This window comes from Sander lucioperca, chromosome 10 (genome assembly GCF_008315115.2).
Source record: "Sander lucioperca isolate FBNREF2018 chromosome 10, SLUC_FBN_1.2, whole genome shotgun sequence".
Taxonomy (NCBI): domain Eukaryota; kingdom Metazoa; phylum Chordata; class Actinopteri; order Perciformes; family Percidae; genus Sander; species Sander lucioperca.
Genome location: NC_050182.1, coordinates 23,503,055 through 23,520,933, shown reverse-complemented (window position 1 = coordinate 23,520,933; position 17,879 = coordinate 23,503,055). Strand labels below are relative to the sequence as shown.

The 17,879-nt window shown below is 40.6% G+C and overlaps 1 protein-coding gene and 1 long non-coding RNA gene across 4 annotated transcripts; one reads left to right on the top strand and one right to left on the bottom strand.

The window, feature by feature from the left end:
- The first annotated feature begins 81 nt into the window (after window positions 1-81).
- Window positions 82-15,350, top strand: dedd1 (death effector domain-containing 1). Of its 3 annotated transcripts, XR_004104895.2 has the most exons (8): window positions 82-301; window positions 590-768; window positions 1,618-2,135; window positions 2,381-2,509; window positions 3,384-3,521; window positions 11,826-12,200; window positions 12,506-12,609; window positions 14,265-15,350. XR_004104895.2 is itself a non-coding variant. In XM_031299721.2 (7 exons), exons 3-7 carry the CDS (start codon window positions 1,661-1,663, stop codon window positions 12,517-12,519), a joined length of 1,131 nt encoding a protein of 376 aa, XP_031155581.1. In that variant the 5' UTR covers window positions 82-301; window positions 590-768; window positions 1,618-1,660; the 3' UTR covers window positions 12,520-13,784. The 3 variants fall into 3 exon arrangements, 2 of the variants coding, with proteins under 2 accessions (XP_031155581.1, XP_031155580.1); XM_031299721.2 differs by lacking the exon at window positions 14,265-15,350 and having other exon boundaries at window positions 12,506-13,784; XM_031299720.2 differs by lacking the exon at window positions 14,265-15,350 and having other exon boundaries at window positions 11,826-13,784.
- On the bottom strand, window positions 14,255-17,270 carry LOC118495999. The gene is made up of 2 exons (XR_004898458.1): window positions 16,894-17,270; window positions 14,255-14,389 (listed from the first exon to the last, which is right to left on the bottom strand). It is a non-coding gene; the product is annotated as an uncharacterized LOC118495999 (long non-coding RNA).
- Between the last annotated feature and the right edge of the window lie 609 nt (window positions 17,271-17,879).

The following is a 17,879-nucleotide window of genomic DNA, read 5'->3' as shown; positions in this document are numbered from 1 at the left end:
AGGCGTTTATGTATGGAAGTCGACACAGCTATGACTATATGAATTAAATCAGCCGACTTGGGATCGGCTGTATGTTTTAAGTTGTACTGATTCAATTGGGCAGCTCGCAGAGAACATCTGACTGCAGATCAGTGAAATAAAAACGTGACCTTACGTCATTTAGCATAGGCGGAGGGCTGTAATTGGTCAGCTTTTCAGTGTTTTTGTGCTACTGCCTGTACGGAACTGCACGGGAGTTGCCCAGACCATCCAACGCTAATGACTAGGAAGGAACCTCTATGCTAGGAACGTTAGTTTTCAGGTATATTAAATATCGCTTTCAAAATACATTGAATACTTTTCTCCCCGTTTGTATTTACGTTATCACTGGTATCACCCAGGGCCCGTATTCATTAAGGCCTGTGTGTAGCTACAGTTAGCTAACGTTCTTAGCCAGGAAGTCAAATCCGTTATCGCAAATGCACGATACATCTGTTATATATGTCATAATACACCAGATTTAGCTGTAGTTTTTCATTTGAGTTTGGTAATTTAGCTAAACATCTGTTTAAAGTGCATTTTGTTAAATGTTGTTGTTTTTTTTCAACAGACATAATTACGTAACGTGCCAAGGGGGTAATTTGCCGACGTTTGCTGCTTCGTGTTTGAGGAACGCCTTGTCTCTTTGGCTTCCAGCTGCTTTGAAACGAAGACAACGAAGCACAGTCATAGCTGACAAAAGTTTGCATTGCATGTTTCAAGACAGCGTCTAGCTAAAAACAAAAACAGGTAAGACTGCTGAGCTTGCTAAAACGGGCTTTGAAACATGACTAAAGAACGGGCGTGGCGCTGAAAGGTTACCTTAACACTAGCAACAAACAAACCGCAGACGGCTTGCTGTTGGTTTTTGTTAATTGCTAGGTTACGAGGAATGTGTCTTAGCTGGTCTTGGCTGTCATTTGTTCTAGAAGTGGTATTTTCAAGCTTTTCCAGGAACCTATCTCTTTAACAACTGACTATACGGAATATAATTTAGGATTACACACAATAGCATAGGGCTACAACTAACGATTATTTTCATAGTCGATTAATCTGTTGATTGTTTTCTCCATTAATCGATTAGTTGTTTGGTCTCTAAAATGGTGAAAAATGTGGATCAGTGTTTTCAAAAGCCCAAGAGGACGTCCTCAAATGTCTTGTTTTGTCCACAACTCAAAGATATTCAGTTTACTGTCACAGAGGAGAGAAGAAACTAGAAAATATTCACATTTAGGAAGCTGGAATCAAAGAATTTTTACTTTTGTCTTTAAAAATTACTCAAACCGACTAATCGATTATCAAAGTAGTTGGCGATTAATTTAAGAGTTGACAACTAATCAATTAATCGTTGCAGCTCTACAGTAGCATGAAATAGAGGTCAAACAGCTTAAATAAAGATGTAGTTTCTACAGGAAAAAGCAAGTACAATTTAATGTACTTACATTGCAGTAGAGCACAGCGTTACTTTATTTATGTTGGTGGTTGGAACGAATCACATGTTGTTATTTCTTAACTCTACTGTTGGAGAGTTAGAGTTTTACATGTCTAATGCATGGTCTAATGTAATGGTTGTATGTTTGTGTTCTTTATCCTGAACAGTTTAACGCAGGTGGTAAGGTGGAGAGGGGCTATAGGCAGACCCATGGCCGCCGTGCATTACCCAGAGTGCCCACTCAGGGACTCACTTTACTGGGATGAAACAGAGTGCCTAAACTACTATGGGATGTTGTCTCTCCATGAGGTCTTTGACGTAGTTGGTTGTCAGCTGACAGAGACTGACATTGACGTGTTGTCATTCCTTTTGGATGAAACCTGTCCTGCACCACACCCTCTTGACCCAACAGGTTGGACAGTTGAGCCCTGTGGCAGCGATCCAGATGACTTGGGCGTGTCCCCGAGTCCTGAGCTGCTAAAAGCCTGGATGCGATTGAAGCCTCAGGGCTCCCAGCATCACTTAGTGGCCTCGTATAAGCCCAAGAGTGGCCTTGAGCTGTTGTTGGAGCTGGAGAGGCGAGGATACCTTAGTGATGGCAACCTGGAGCCACTGCTGCAACTACTGAGAGTCCTCACTCGCCATGACCTGCTGCCTTTAGTGTCCCACAAAAGAAGGAGGACAGGTGAGGATGAATCACAGCGGTGCTCATTATCACCTAGAGCCAGGTTCTGTTTGAGGTTTCTGCCTGTTAAAAAGGAAGTTTATCTTTGCCGCCGCCACGCCAAGTGCTTGCTCATGGGGGAATGTTGAGTCTTTGGAAATTAAAGAGTGTGGTCTTAGACCTGCTCTATATGAACAGTGTCCTAAGATAACTTCTATTATAGTTTCACACTAACCAAAATACTTGTCATTGTTTTTGTTTTTCAGTATCTCCAGAGCGAGTTGGACAGAGGTATGGAATAGAGAACAGAGAGTTGGTGTGTGCCTCTGGAATGCAACATAGCTGCAGACAGACAGAAATACCGCTTCCATATTTCACACACCAATCGAGAATTGGTAAGTGTACTGTAGTATAATATTTAGCTCACTGGAAGTATACACTACAGTGTTTCCACAAACATTTTAATCAGTCAAAATCAATCAGTTTTGGTGATAAGGCACTAGCATCCTTTCTGCCATGGAAATTTAGTTTGTTCCATCCTGCTGCTGTTGTGCTAGAAATGTACATGTACACCATTTAAGTTGAAATGGATTTTCCCAGGGAGATTTATTTCATGTGTTGTTGCGTTCTGGAATGTGGCACCTAAAAATCGTAGCGCGAGCAGGAGTCTGAGCGTGCTGCTAGGCGTGCTATAGCATGAAACAGCAAGATAAAGCTGACCCCTTTTCGTCACGTCTTCATTCAGACGCACATCCCACGGTCTGTTTTCTGTTTTTCGTCCTTCTGTTCAGAAAGCACGGCAGTACACATTCCTCCACAGACGCGTTTGTTTACTGTGGTCATGGAAACGCTCTGATTATCTCTATATTGTCCCCTTGAGGACTGCCGTTTGTTTCCTCCACCGTAGGAGCACACGTTCAGTATGATCACCAGGGACGCACATTTGTGCCAGCTGGGCCAGACGTTGTCATTTGTGTTTGCGTACTTGCATGGACCATGTTTCTCCCCTAGGTCTAATATTGGTGCCTGGTTACATACCATATGTTTGTGGTGAACTTTACATGGGGGAAAGAAAGGATGTTTTTTTTTTTTTTATCAGATATCAGCAGAAACTGATAAACATTTAACAGAATTAGGGCAGAATTAGCAATTAACAGAAATAGGGCAGACAGGTAAAGAAATAAAACATGACAACAGCAAATCTCACAACAAAATGCTCATGTCTTATTGTCTGAATTTCACAAACTGATTCCATGCATGTTCTGTCAGGTATTTACCCTCCTATGCCTGGGCCATCTGCAAGGAGGAAGAAGAAGAGGGGAAATGGCTGGAGCCGCAAGCCCAAGAAAACTAGCAGACAGGGCCCGTCACTGCCTCCTCTACCACCACCACATAAAGCGTCATGCAGTAAGTGCCACCCCAGTATTCTTAACCTGTCTCTCTTTTAGCTTTTCATCTCTCCCCTCCTTTCTTCATCCCGCCATTTTCTCTTACAGATAATTCTCCATTCCATTCTTTTCATTAACAGTATAAGCTCTAATTTCATTTGGAATCTGTTAACACCACCTATCCTGTTTTGTCACCCTAATTCTGATGTTGTTTGTCTATGCTAAACCTCAGCTTGAGATAAGGAGTTTGTATACCAAGTCTGAATGTTTTTTCAAACTGTCTATAGTGGCTACTACTCCGTTCCAAAATTATAACCACTGCCCCAGCAATAGAGGAGTTGTTTTAAACGTACGTATGTTCCTTTGTTGTAGATCAAGGCACCATGCGCTTGTTGTTTGAAAATAATAAACAACTCGCATAGCCTACCAAAATGTTGTAGGCCTATTCGCACGGAACTAGTATTACCTGGGGACCTCTCTGGTAATTTATTATAGGTGCAGAGGTTGTCTGTTATATTTATCTCTCGTGAATCTGCCATGTCCATAATTTGTCAAGTAAAACTTCCACTGCAAATTACCTACCATATTTCGCCAAACACAGAGGTTACATGTTAATATTAGTCCTGTTCGAATTGACATCTCTGTGATTTGGAAATTATAAATTATAAATTAAAGTTTTGACAGAGCCATGACATTATATCCGGGGATAATGTCAGTTAATTTATTAAAATACAGACTTTGCTTATCCCGTGTGAACGCGCCACAAAAATAATCTGTGTTTGGCCTTAACTAAAGCTAGGACTCCCAATCGTTCTATCTGGTTTCCAACTTCCCTTTAAATAAATTACTATGGTGTCATTGTCACAGAATCAAAATGAAGGACACATTTGCCAGGTGTATCAATGTTATAGATTTATTTATTTATTTATTTATTTTTTTTGTTAATCCCAGAGTCCCATTTGCCGCAACTCTTCCTGACAGCAAAAGAACATGAAACTAAATATTGCAGAACGTAACTATGTATTTGCTGATGTCACGTGGGTATAAAATCTGTCTCTGCTACATAGGCCGTGACCTTTGAGCTATTGTTGAACAAAGTATGATTTTTTTTTTTTGTGTACCACACGTGCTACAATTATGTTTTGGTCTGACAACTTAGTTTAATGTCTCATGGCACCAGAAAGTCAACACCTTATTCACTGTCTGAGCAGCGGATGCTGACAACAATTGATTCAACTGTTGGACAGAAATAAACTAGCTTGCACTTCGCTTTCAGTTGACTGACATCTCCTTTATACTCAAGCAGTTCACATGATGTTTTCATTGTCACGCTCTGACTATGTATAGACTTACCGTATCTCCTTAACTGTCTTAATTAAACATGCAACATCATGGGGATTTCGTCGCCCTATCCATTTCTCCATCTTGACATTCTTTTCCCTCATTTCATCTTGTCTCTAACCCATTGGCCTATGTCCATCTGCTGCTATTGATAACAGTACAGACTGGTAGGTTGTCTCCTGTCCTTTTCTCTACTCTATACTAAAAGAAGCTGTCCAGTCACAACTAGATTCAACCCTTGTTCTGCTTTATTGTCAAGCTTGATACAAAGTTGTCACAAGTGTTGACTGTCAAACCTCACATATATTCCTGAAAAATTCTCTTGAGCAGTTGTTTGAAACAATCTAACTCCACTGGAAAGCAGCACTATGTAATCCATTAGCAATGTCCTGTTCCACATTTCAAGTATTGCCTTTTTTTTCCAAAATTGTCTTTTAATCAGTCAATGCTAGTTTCTCTCAGCACAATAAGATTGACATAACACTTACATCAATTGCCTTTTTTTGTGAAGTTTGCTTAGTCACTCATGCAGACCTTCTTAAACATTTCTTTTGAACGTCCATCATTGCCTATTGGTCAGAAATACTTATTACAACAAAAGACTGATGATTCATACTCCATGAGGACAGCCCTCTTAGCTATTCAGGATGCGTGATGTGCCTGTGACTATAAACCTGTCGCTGTCTTGACTCCACATTTGATTCCACCAGGTTGACTCAGGATTGTGACTCAGATCGAATAACCTAAGACACAATGGATCATGGAGACAGAAGGGAGACTGAGGAACAAAACAAAAAAGTCTGTCACTCCACTCAGTCCATACATACTGCAGTGTGCGTGATCAACTCAGTCATGTGCTCTCTCACAAGTCTGGGCCGATGCCTAAGGTAAAAGAGGCTCTACGCCTTGTTACAACAGGGGTTGGTGCTGCCAGTTTGCTCTGTATTCGATGCTTGTGTACATAATGTAGCTGCCCCCTACCCTATCCCCCTCAGGAAACGTAATTTGCTCCTCAAAAAAGCATCCTGTAATGTTCTTTAGTGTTGTGCTCTGTGGATGATTCCTTATCTATTTCTGACAAGGGTTGTTGGTGTCAGTGTTTCACAGAACTGAGTCCTCAGCAGTAAGCCTTAAATACTTCCAAAACGTTTTCAGCTGATTTCTCAACTTGATTTCTCAACAAAGATCTCTGGACAACTCATTTGATCTCACTAAAACCACAATAATGGGATAAATTATATGTAGAGAAAGTATATTTTTAAATTCTGTGCGGATAATATCCGAGCTTTCACAAACATGTCCAACTGACCGCTTCTATGTCTTGGTAGGGCTGTCTGTTTTCACTATAAATGTACATAGTACATGTGTTGACATACACATTTCTGTTACTACATGACTATAAAGTAAGTTGATGAAAGCCCTGCAATAATTGTGAGTCTTTGTTACCTAGATAGCATTTGAGACCCTAGATCAAAACACTAGTTTTGCAGTCATATGACAATAGAAACGAAGTTTATGATAGCTAATATTTGTATTGTGTTGTATACTATATTGAAAAAGAAAATAAGTTATCTTGAATGTGGCTGCTAAACATTGCAAATAAAGAGAACCAATCCTTACCAGCCAAGTTAAGCCGTTGATATACTTGCTTTTAACATTACCAAACGCATGACTGCTGCCTCGCATATCTCATCGTTTGATCCGTTGGCTGTGGAGGTACTCAGAAATAACGCTACGAGGTTGTCTATGCGAACGTATGGTTAAAAAGCAAGTGTATCTTCGGCTTTAAGGAACTCCCAAGACTTTAACTGAGCAGCTAAGCCCTAATTGTTCCACTGTACTTTTTTTCCAATTTGAATCTGGCATTATTCTTAAATGCGGTCAAATACTTGGCTGAGCGCAAATAGCAGAATGCTCACTGTGACGTGAGGTCTTCCCACATTAGAGGGTGGAGTTTGCAAGTTGTGTTATAGGAGATATCAGGAGATACAATCAAGGTGGTGAAATTTGAGAGAAAGTCAACACATGCAATATTAATACATAAGTAGGGACATTATATATACATTTATGGTATATTTGTTTCTATAAACCAAACAAAGAGACAACAATCAATTGGTTTTGTCAAGTTTATCTTTAGGTTATCGGTGGTTAATGTTTGAATGGTTTGGGTCTTGTTAAATGACAACTAATTAATAGACTGAAGAGCCTGACTTAGAACAATAAAGCCCAGTCTTTAACCTGCAAACACAAAATAAAAATATGTTGGACATGTTTGTGAAGGTGCCAGTTTTTGCCGCTTGTGGGAAACGGTTTGGGGCCGTCCTTTACTCTCACACTATCTTCATTACGAGTGGTTTTAAGCATCTGCCTTACGATTCAATCAACTCAATTCTTACTGGCTAACTGAAACTTCACGTAAGCCAGCTCTGGAGTCTCAAGTTAAAAGGAAAATGCTTATTCTGCACAGCTACTTGTCCTTTCATAAGGACTGATCCCGTATTCCATGTCAGAGAATCTAAAATGGCTGCCAACAGACATCCGTTTAAAAAAAATGCCCGTGTAACCTTTTGCTCAAGCAGTTCTGAGGAAAATAACCCAACAGTGCTCTGCTGAAGGAAGCTCCTGCTGTATCTTATCTCTGTGTCCCGTGTGAGCCTTGGATGTGCGTTTGTCAAGAGGGAGCAGAGATAGATAGGGCGGTTCAGTCCAATGCTGGCCCCTAGCTTTTAAACAGACCTCAAATACTCTTTCTTGTCATGATTCATCTCTCAGATCATTTTCAGTGAAGTGTCTAAATTATATTCTGACAATGACAACTGCGGTTACAAATGCCCATAAGGTGTCTGTACCCTCAGCTCAGTAGTGGTTTTGTGCTATCTAAATGGGGTGCTTGTGAAGGCCTTTACTTGGTCTAATAGACATATATGATTAATGTTATGGTTGGAGCTTAAATAATGGGTTGGTGAAGGTGAGGTTAAGGGGATTGGTCAAGGTAAGAGTAGTCCCAAGCATCCCACTTAGACACTACCATGTTATATTATAGAGCTACAATAAAGTTGAGCTGATTAACTTGTCAGTACCAACTATTGCCCTGACTCAGACTTCATTACAACTAAGAGAAGTGAGTGCTGTGCCATGCCTGCTTGATGTTGAAAAAACGACCCAGTCGACAGATGTCCAACCCACTTGTGCTTGTCTCTTTCTCTCTTTCTCTCCTTTCTCTGTGTTCGCAGTTCTAAACAGACCAACCTGTGTGTCAGGAAAACAGTATCCTCCTTACACACAGTCAGAGGGAGAGAACGAACTCTAAATGCTCAAACTACGCAAATTGGTACAGAGAGTGATTTTTGTCTATGGGGAAAAGAGAGTTCTGTCTGCCTGTCTCTCAATACTCCCCTAACTCTCCACACTCTTGGTCAGTCGTTCAGCAGAAAAGCGGATCGATAAAGAGTTGAAGCTCTCCGTGCCAAGTGACTCCTCGTAAATGGGTACTTAAACTTTTTTTTGGAAGGGGTGGGGGGAGGGGGGGTGAGATGGAGGAAGCCAAACGGGCTTGGTGTTTAAAGTGAGAAAATGAAAGCTGTGCCTCCTAATGTCCTGTCTAAGTGGATGTCTCTGTGTCTGATGAAGCGTGAAGTGCTCTGTAACCCTAACAAAATGACTATCATTGTGTTCCTGTGGTTTTAAATGGCCTTCTCCTCAGTGCCACTATCTCTACCTCCATCCTGCTCAGTATGAAATGGGAAAGCAGAAATGGAGGCCATCCATAAATACAGTAATTGCATGAAGGGCGGTTGTTTATCATAGCCACAGCCCTCACACAGTGAAATTATCCAAAAGGTCGAACTGTTAACAGCGCTTTAACTTAATATTTCACTGAGTCCGTACTGAATATTGTTTAAGAGTGCAAAAAGTTAGGTGACATACAAATAGATAGATGCCCTATTTTGTGATAAATCAGAATACCGAACTGCTTAAACACATCCTGTCACTGCTCATTTGTCAACATGCTTGCAAGGATATTGTACAAACAAAATGTTTTCAAACCCCCACCTTCTTTTGCAACATTGAATCACAGTGCATGCGTTTTTGACACTGATTAACAAATTAAGACTTTATCAGAGTATAAACAAATCTGCACACATTCATAGGTTATTGTGCTGTCATAGTATTCTTGCAGACAGCAGCAGGTTTTTCATCCAAGATTTCTCTGTATTTTGCTGCATTCAATTTACATTACCTTCTCGAGCAATATAGGGCCTGCTGCAAAGAAGCATCCCCACAGCCTGATGCTGCTACCACCACCACACTTTATCGTGGGGATAGTGTAATTTTGTTTGTGAGCGGCGATTGGCTTATGCCAAACATGGGGGACTTTGTCAGAATATAAAAGCACCTACCTTTGACTTTTTATTCAGAGATGTCTTGTAATTGTGTTTTCACTGTTAATCAATGTTGCAAAACAAAACATGAAAAAAGGGGGATGAATTTACGTTCTCTGAGGACAGTCATGATCTGTAACAAAAAAATGTATCAAATTGTATCTGCATGTATTCTCAATGGATTGACCTGAAGAAAGGTAATAATCTCAGTATTTAAGACATTGTTATAGAGACAGGGTTTAATAATTTGTCAAATCACAAATGTCTTATTCCTGTAAAATGTCAGTATTTCATATTCTTGTACCATAATGCATCTATGAAGAAAAACATTTTGCCTTCTTTGTACGAGCAAACTAAATTGTAAATTGAATGATCTCCATCTGCAAGTCTTATCCCCAACCCTGCATATTTTAAACATTTCCTAAACCTTATCGATTAAGCGTCCCCTTTGATCCAGTCCTTTTTGTTTTTGTAGTTCTCTAATTACAGCCTTATGAAGCATGAATGCAAATGCCAGTGTTTGCCAGTGCTCTCCTATAAATGTTAAGACATGCAAAATCAATGCCTTAATTCAACATTTGCATTTCTAATGTTGACATTTTCCAAACTTTATCCCTCTGGAGTCTTGTGCCATACCCCGTAGCCCCAAACTAAATATGAATGAAGAAGGAGTAAACGTGACTCTTGAGTTAAAACATTTTCAGTGGAGTCATAGCTACCGTATAGTTAACCAGTTACAGACCTTAATAAGTGTTCAAGTCGGGTCCTTGGTGCTCTCTTGTAATGATTCTGTACCATGACTGAGACTCCATCATTGTCTTCCCATCAGTCATAAGTATGAGCTTCAAACACTATTCTATAGACCTGTTCTGTTATGTGCTAATATGCTTCTCACACCTCCAAAAAGTCAACATTGAAAGGCATTTTAACATTTTGACAAGCTATTTATTTTGAGTGCAGTCTTTTTGTTTCCTCTTTAAAGGTGGAGTCTGCGATTCTAATCCAATACACTTTTTGTCAAATTCAGCGACTATCTGATCCGTTTGTGCTCATGCACAGGACAGGGGAAAGGCCATAGATGTATAAAGACAAGGCAGTGGGAGCGAGAGGGACATGCATATGCTAAAGTTCTGAAGTAACACTGAAGGGAGGGATGTATTTATTTGGGTGTTGAGTTCAAATACCAACAATCATTTTCCAGAATCGCAGACTCCACCTTAAGATTTCACCTTAAAAGTCTCTTGTTTTAAACGTTTGATGGAGAGCAAAAAAAGAGGTTTGGTTAGGCTGGGTTTTGTATACCTAGAGATGCAATTATGGCTGCTTGGAAAAATGTTTCCACGCAACTGTGCAATGAGACATTGATGAGAATGTTTCTAGTGAAATGGATGTTATTGGTAGTAGATGCTGTTTACCTCTACTGAAGGGGTTTGAGTGGAAGGGATGGATTTTTGTTGCAGCAAAAGTCGTCAGCAGCTGGTTTCCACTCGAAGCTCTGGAATAATGACATGGGGGACGATCTCAGCGGTGCTCTTACTCAGTACAGTATGTATCCTCTGATCTTTCTCGCTGCGCTGTTGCATGACCACCAATCCTGTTACTGCGGAACTCCAGCAGCTATCTGTTCTCGGTATTAAACATGTTCATCAGAATGAATCTGCTGTTTTTAAACACCGGGCTGGAACAAAAAGCCACTCCATGGCTTAACACTGCTAAGTTGCTTTCATTACTGCCACCACGATATTTGCTCAGGGTGTCAATTTAATTTCAGTTTATTCATTACGTGAACTCTATAGCCATGATTTTTGTAGACCATGCAGGATGTCGCACTGAAAATTCTCATGCATCAGTTTCTTTTGATCACTGCAGTCATCTAGCTAACAGCTGACATTAATACTTAATAAATGATGGAATTGCCTGGGAAGAAAAGGGACTCGACTACTGGTTCAGTTGCAGAGTATTTCTCTCAATGCTCCAAAATGTCATTTTCACCTGAACAAGCTAAACGGGTCACAGCAGTATTTAGCACAAGAAAATGCACACAGTTGGTTTGGTCTAGCTCCAGTGCCTCGCATAATTAGCAGTTTTCTTTGCTCTGCTGCACCATTATCTTTGCCCTTTTGACAAAAAAAAATATCCTGAAGCATTTCAGTGTACAATTTCCAGTCCATTTAGTAATCAGTTTATTGGGTCACAATCTTCCTTTGGTGCTCTTGACCCAACCCCCCCCCCCCAAACCTTTTTATTTTTTCATCCCTGCTTAATGTAATGCACCAACTTAGATAAGCTGTTTTTAACAATTTTGTCTTGTCCTTGTTTTTCTTCTGTTTTGATTTCATGACCCCTCCCTTTCTGTCCGTTACTGAACATGGGCTACTCCAATTTGACTGTTCACTTCTTTTCACTTTTTCCATTTTTCCTCATACTCCACTACTGTCTTCTTTTTCTCTCTTTCCTCCCCCCTTACCTTGCTATATCTTTGCCTTCCCTTCTATTTTTTCATCTACTTTTCCCTTCATTATTTCACTCCTTAACTCTCCCCTACCACATTGTCACCCCTATTTTCTACCACTGCTTCCTCCTACCTCTTCCATTATCAGATATCCGCCTGCGTGTCCGGGCCGAATACCTGGAGCATGACTCGGCACTCCGTGAGGGTGTCTCATCGGACAAACGGCAGCCCCTGGAGCGACAGTTTGAGTTGTTCAGCCAGGCCAGCTCCCTGCTTCGTTCCAGAGACCTGGGTTCCATCGTCTGCGACATCAAGTTCACAGAGCTGGACAACCTGGAGGCCTTCTGGAGTGACTACCTAAGCGGAGCTCTGCTGGAGGCCCTGAAGGGAGTCTTCATCACTGACTCCCTGAGGATGGCAGCAGGCACGGAGGGCGTCCGTCTGCTGATCAGTGTGGACCAGGATGACTACGAGGAGGGCCGAATGCTGCTGGGAGCTAGGAGAATGTTTTCATCTAGTAATGGTGGGCGCACAGAGACTCACTGGGCTGTATAGGCTGATAAGACTCTTTGGGGTGTATTATATTAGCTTTGATAAATTGAATAGTAGGGAATGCTGCGAATTTGCAAAAAGCATTTGCAAGGCCTCCTTCTGGAAGTTGCAATCCATGTGTTAACCACTAGATGGCAGCTCTTACCATTTGTTTGTGTTCATAACTGGCCTTGCATTTTCAGAATTGTCAGTTTTTTGTTGAAACATTACCATTATTTGTGAAAGAACATGGAATAATAATGAATCAATGTGCTTTCCTTTGGGATTCATGCACAGGTGCTACTTTGTAGGACACCAGGATGAAACAGGATGTATCAAGATTGTTCTTCTTAGTCTCAGTAAGAACAGGAGCAAGCAAGCCTGTGCCAAAAGATCAAGTGGTAAGCCCCTCATAACATTATTAATCTTAAATAAGGTTAAGACAACTGATGTGCCACAAATAATAAAAAAATACCACAAATAACTACATACTGTTGACACTGTCAAATGCTCACGGTCAAGGTTGAGACTACGCACGGACATGCATGTACACAGATTAAATGGGCCACAATTATCCCAAACTTGTAATCAAGTGTTTGTTGCCCTTTTTTTCCACATTTACGCATAGACCGTGGGCATTCAGATTCCAAGATGTCTCTAAATTCTCTTGGTTTTGGACTTGAAGAATAATGATAATGTTAACTGGCACTTCTTTAATTAAACTAATTTCAAGGACAAAGAAACATGCCAAAAAGTTTCTGATCTTTAAAAATATGTGAGAACTGAGCACAGATGGAAAAGCGGGCTGCTCTCAGTACAGATTGATCTTTGTGTTGAACTTTGGAGAGCGGAGCCCACGCATATACACCTAGATAACAAACACTGGGATCCTCAGCCCATGTGTGCCACGATAACTCGACCTTTGATTGCTGTGGTCAGTGGATACGGCAGTTGCCAGTAGATGACAGCAGTGATTAGGGCTAGGCCTCAGCGGACCATGGAAGATTCATCATCCCAAGCTTGTCAACAGCAACTCGGATAATGCGATGGTGGCTTGTGTCCAGGCTTCAAGCTAGGCCTCAGCAAGTGCTTCTCTCAGCAAGTAAAGCACAGGACAGTGCGTCGGTCAATAGAAGTGATGTTGGGGAGATCAAAATCAAAAGTGCACATCCCAGCTCCACTCAGCCCTGCTATGTAGGCCCAGTAGAGTGGCTCACGGACAGCTGTCTACTCACCCTGCTGGAACTAATGCCTGGACTTCACTCATAGAAGACGATCAATAAGGCCCCTCCTCCAAGTCCCTTCATACTGGCACGACTTAAGCAGGCAGACTTGCTACTGTCTGAGTGCAGGGCAAGGCAGAGGACAATGGACACATTTCCATGTTTACTTTAGTGTGTTTTTGATCTTGCATTTGTTCTATGTGTGATTGTATTAGTCATAGAAGATAAAAAAAAAATAATTCAGGGGAACATTTTTGTTAAAGAAAAACATTTGTTTGGTATGCCAATTCTTTTTGTTGAAATCTTTATATATGATATATTTGGTGAATAATAAAGTTTTGATGGCCTAAAGCTGTTTTTGCACATTGACCTTTATTGAACCAATAACTAAAATTGCTAAAATGTAAATCTTTGCTGCCAATTTTGTACAGAGGAGAACATTCTGGAAACACACATCTTAATGATTGCGTTACTCAAATTTCCAAATAATGTCACTCCAGCACCAAAGTTGTCCCTGTCAACTAAGAAACACTGTACACAAGCTGTTATATACATAAAGTACTTGTTAAAACACTCCTAACCAGACAGCTGTTACAGTTTTCAAAAATGATATATTGCAAGAAAAAATATATTATGTGCATGTTTTTCAGCTGTTTTGCCTGTAGGAAGTTTAAATAAGCCTTATACAAGTCAACATAAACCCCTTACACCTAGCACAACTTGTCATCTTCTGAAGTCCCTCTGTCTCATCTTGTATCTCTTTGTCTAACATTTTGTTATAGTGCTTGTTTTTGTTATTTTCCCTCAGTTTTCTGAATTGCCATTTATCCCAGTCCTTCGCCCTCCGTACCTGTATTAGTGGGAGTGTGCCCTCCTCCTGCCCCCAAACGGTCTGAAGAGGTCCATCGAATGCAGGTCACCGTGGGTCAGATCCTTAATTATTTCTCCTTGCTCTAAGCTGTCAGCATGATGAAACCCAAGAATGGTGTGTGCTTGTACTATTCACATGCTTAAAGGCCCAGCAATTACAGTGTACGTAATTACATAAAACTGCTGGTTTGCGTGTTGAGTTGTAGAATGTAAGACACGTTTTTACACTTAGAATTTCTGCAAAACAATATGTAAATTATTTCCAGTTAAGATTATGTGTTTTTGAAAATATAATTTTCTGTCCGCAAGATAACTTCCTATAGATAGTACCTAAAATTATAGTTTAAAAAAATCATTAAGTACACCTGAACAAACTGAACATTTAACAAACAGTAGTGTTAGTTATAGTAGACATTTAGCTGCCATTTTTAGGCACAAAAACATGTCTTTGAAACAGTGAAACAGCTGATGTTAAGAAGGATTCTTACCAAAACTAAAATGAGTGACACCTATAGTAAAATCTATTTCATGGCTTCCTAAGCTATTAAATGGATATTAAGGTTCATTTAGTTTTCAAAAAATCTTCATAGCCTTGCTCCCGATTAAATTGCCCACAACCTTACAGCTAGTAAGTCCTGTCCTGTAAATTTAAGATTGTGCACGTTTCTTTCTGCTTTTAAAAGAAAATTGATGTCCTTTCCCGTATGACATTATACTTAACATTCATGTAGTAGTACAAAGATTATGGCAACTCCTCAAAATCTAGGGCAAAAATAAATAGGGAGAATGTTATGTCTTGTGTCAAGTTGTATATTTTCAGGATCAGAGTTGTGATGATGCTAAATCAATATTTATGCTAACAAGGAATGGCAGAGATGAGTCAATATGTTTGTTTAAATGTAACATTAAGAAATGTTTATACGTGTTGCTTGTTTATGAGATTGAGTGGGGTCTTTGACTCGCTGGACCTCCTTAGACATAATTAAGTGCTCTGATGTAGACCAACACGGCCTTCAAGCCATTAATAAATAATGTAAATGTCGGCTAAAGGGCACTTTGAAGAGTCATCTCATTTCAGTCGCAAGCACTGTGACGGGTGACTTTTTCTAATTAGTTCGTAATGGCATTTTAGACCAGTGAAGAAACCTCAAAAAGATTTGCTATTAACAGACAGAGGAAAAAACTGATTTATTTTATGATTTATAATTTATTTTAATAACCAAAGTTTTTAAAATGTAAATAATTTATCTATTATCTTATTATATTTCTTCAATCCATTGTGCACACAAACCGCAGCCATCGATGCTATGCAACAAAGCTAAATTAATTGTAATTTTTATTGACATTTCAGGGCCCATTCTTGTTGATTCAGTTCTGCTCTCAGATCTCTCGTGTCTCTTTTGTTTTAAATATTTAGGGCACTGTTTTAGCTGTACTTCCTTGTCACTTGTTGACTTAAAGACACTATTAGGTCAGTTAAGAGCACTCTGACACCCCCCACCTCTTTAAAAATGCTGCTGAGTGTACAATGAAGTTTTATTATTGACTTGCCATCATGGAGAACAATAAGCGGGACGAACCCTCAGGGGAAAAACCTGATAGGGCCGTTTCTACACTGTTCAGAGTAGGCCTGTTTGATGGCCAGCTAAACTGCCCCAGGCCTGCCTTGGGGAAAACTGAGATTCTTGAAAGCCCAGTTCTTACCACACCCAACCTTAAAGCAAGACCAGTGATGTGATGCCCACAGGGAGACCCAGGCACTGAGAAGTCTGCAAAACTCCAGAGATCCAACTCAAAGGATGCTGCCGTGTTGCACCTCTGAACAACGACTCCCACTTGGATGACCCTGCCACTATGAGAGATTTGTTTGTCAAAGAACTTGGGGCGCATATCTGGAGCACTCAGGAACATAATGCTCACAAATATCCAAGGACAAGATATAGGCAGAGCATCCTCAACAAGTCCGACCCTTCTATCCAACAGACTGCCCTCTCCCAGAGGAATTAGATCTCTGAGGCATCTCCACGAGACTCCTCAAACAACTGGACTGCTACCATCTGGACCCAGCTTTACACCCACTGACATATCTCCAACCCTTTTATTTCATTTTGCTTTAAAATTTAGGAAAATGATGCTGAGGCTACTGCATCACTCGTTATGGCTATACCTGAACCTCTCCCTCTTTCCAGAAATGTGTCTCCCAGAACAGATCTGTGCAGTAAGTTTTCCACAATCTTCCAATCAGTCTGGATGTTTAAAGGAATAATTTCACACTTTGCGAACTATGTTTCTTGCCAAGACTTTAGAAGATCGATACAACTGTCATATAAATTATCCAAAGGTAACAAAATCTGCCTACCAGCACCTGTTAAGTAATTAACATGCTATATTTCGTTCTTTTAATATTAACAATTTGAGGTTTCACAGTCGATTATGTGGGGTACTATTACTTGGCCAGATGCCTTGAGTTCTTTAAATAGTAAGCTTTAAGGGTGGTGGTTGGTGGATTTTCTTTTCTTAGGGTAGCTGTTCACCCCTGTCTGCAGTCTTTATGCTAAGCTAGCTGGCTGCTGGCTCTAACTTAATACTTACAGACAGATATGATAGTGGTATCAGATCAGAATGGTATCAGAATGTCTTTATGCTTTAAGTAACACCCTTATTGTCCAAAGCTAGTGATCAAGGCACAACAAGCCACAGCTGAAGGGATGTTTTGAGTCTGTCAGCCGCAGCAGACCCCAGAATCCTCCCATCTTCTCGGCCTGCTACTGACCCTCAGAGCCCACACCCCATCACCACTGCCACAGTCACCCCTCCTCTGCGGCTTTGGCACAGCAGCAGCTTTCAGCCAATAGGCTCCCTTGATGCCTCGTTGATATACATCCAGGTCAAGGATTCCACAGATGGGGTCAAATATCCCGTTGCTATGGTGACGGAGCTGGGGCAGGACAGTGGCAGCCCTTGTGCTGTAGTAGGGTGGGGACCAAACAACCAGGGGGAGCATAAGAGAGAAACAATGATTGAGCCAAAATTGCAAATAATAAAACCGTAGTGGTTTTTTAATGAATTGATCAGTTTCAACATGTGTTTTCACTTTCTATTACCTGCAGTAGGGAATAACTTGGACTCAAATATATAAAAAAGCCTCTTTTTTTTTTCTTTTCTTTTTTACACCATAGCACACTGAACATTTGGTGAGGTGACTTCGGTTTATTGCCTAAAACACTTCATAGAGACATCAGAGGTGGTCTTGTGTTCCATGGTGCAAATTGTATTGGGGTGCAAAAGCTAATGTAATGCTGGGTTGTGTTGCAGGACACTGGTCATCATCCTCATGTAGACTTTATTCCACTGTCCGCAGGTGTTCTTCGCACCTCTTTGATTGGATGGAGACTCAAGTCATCTTGTGGTAGCTCAGGCCTAAATCAGTCTCCTATCGAAACGTGTCATCTAAAGCTGATAGACACTACAGCCTTCTGCCGGCCCACTGGGGCTGCCTTTATTATATGTATACCCTGCAGCATATGGTACATCTCTCTGATGGGGGAAATTCTATGGCTTTTATTGAGGAGAGAAAA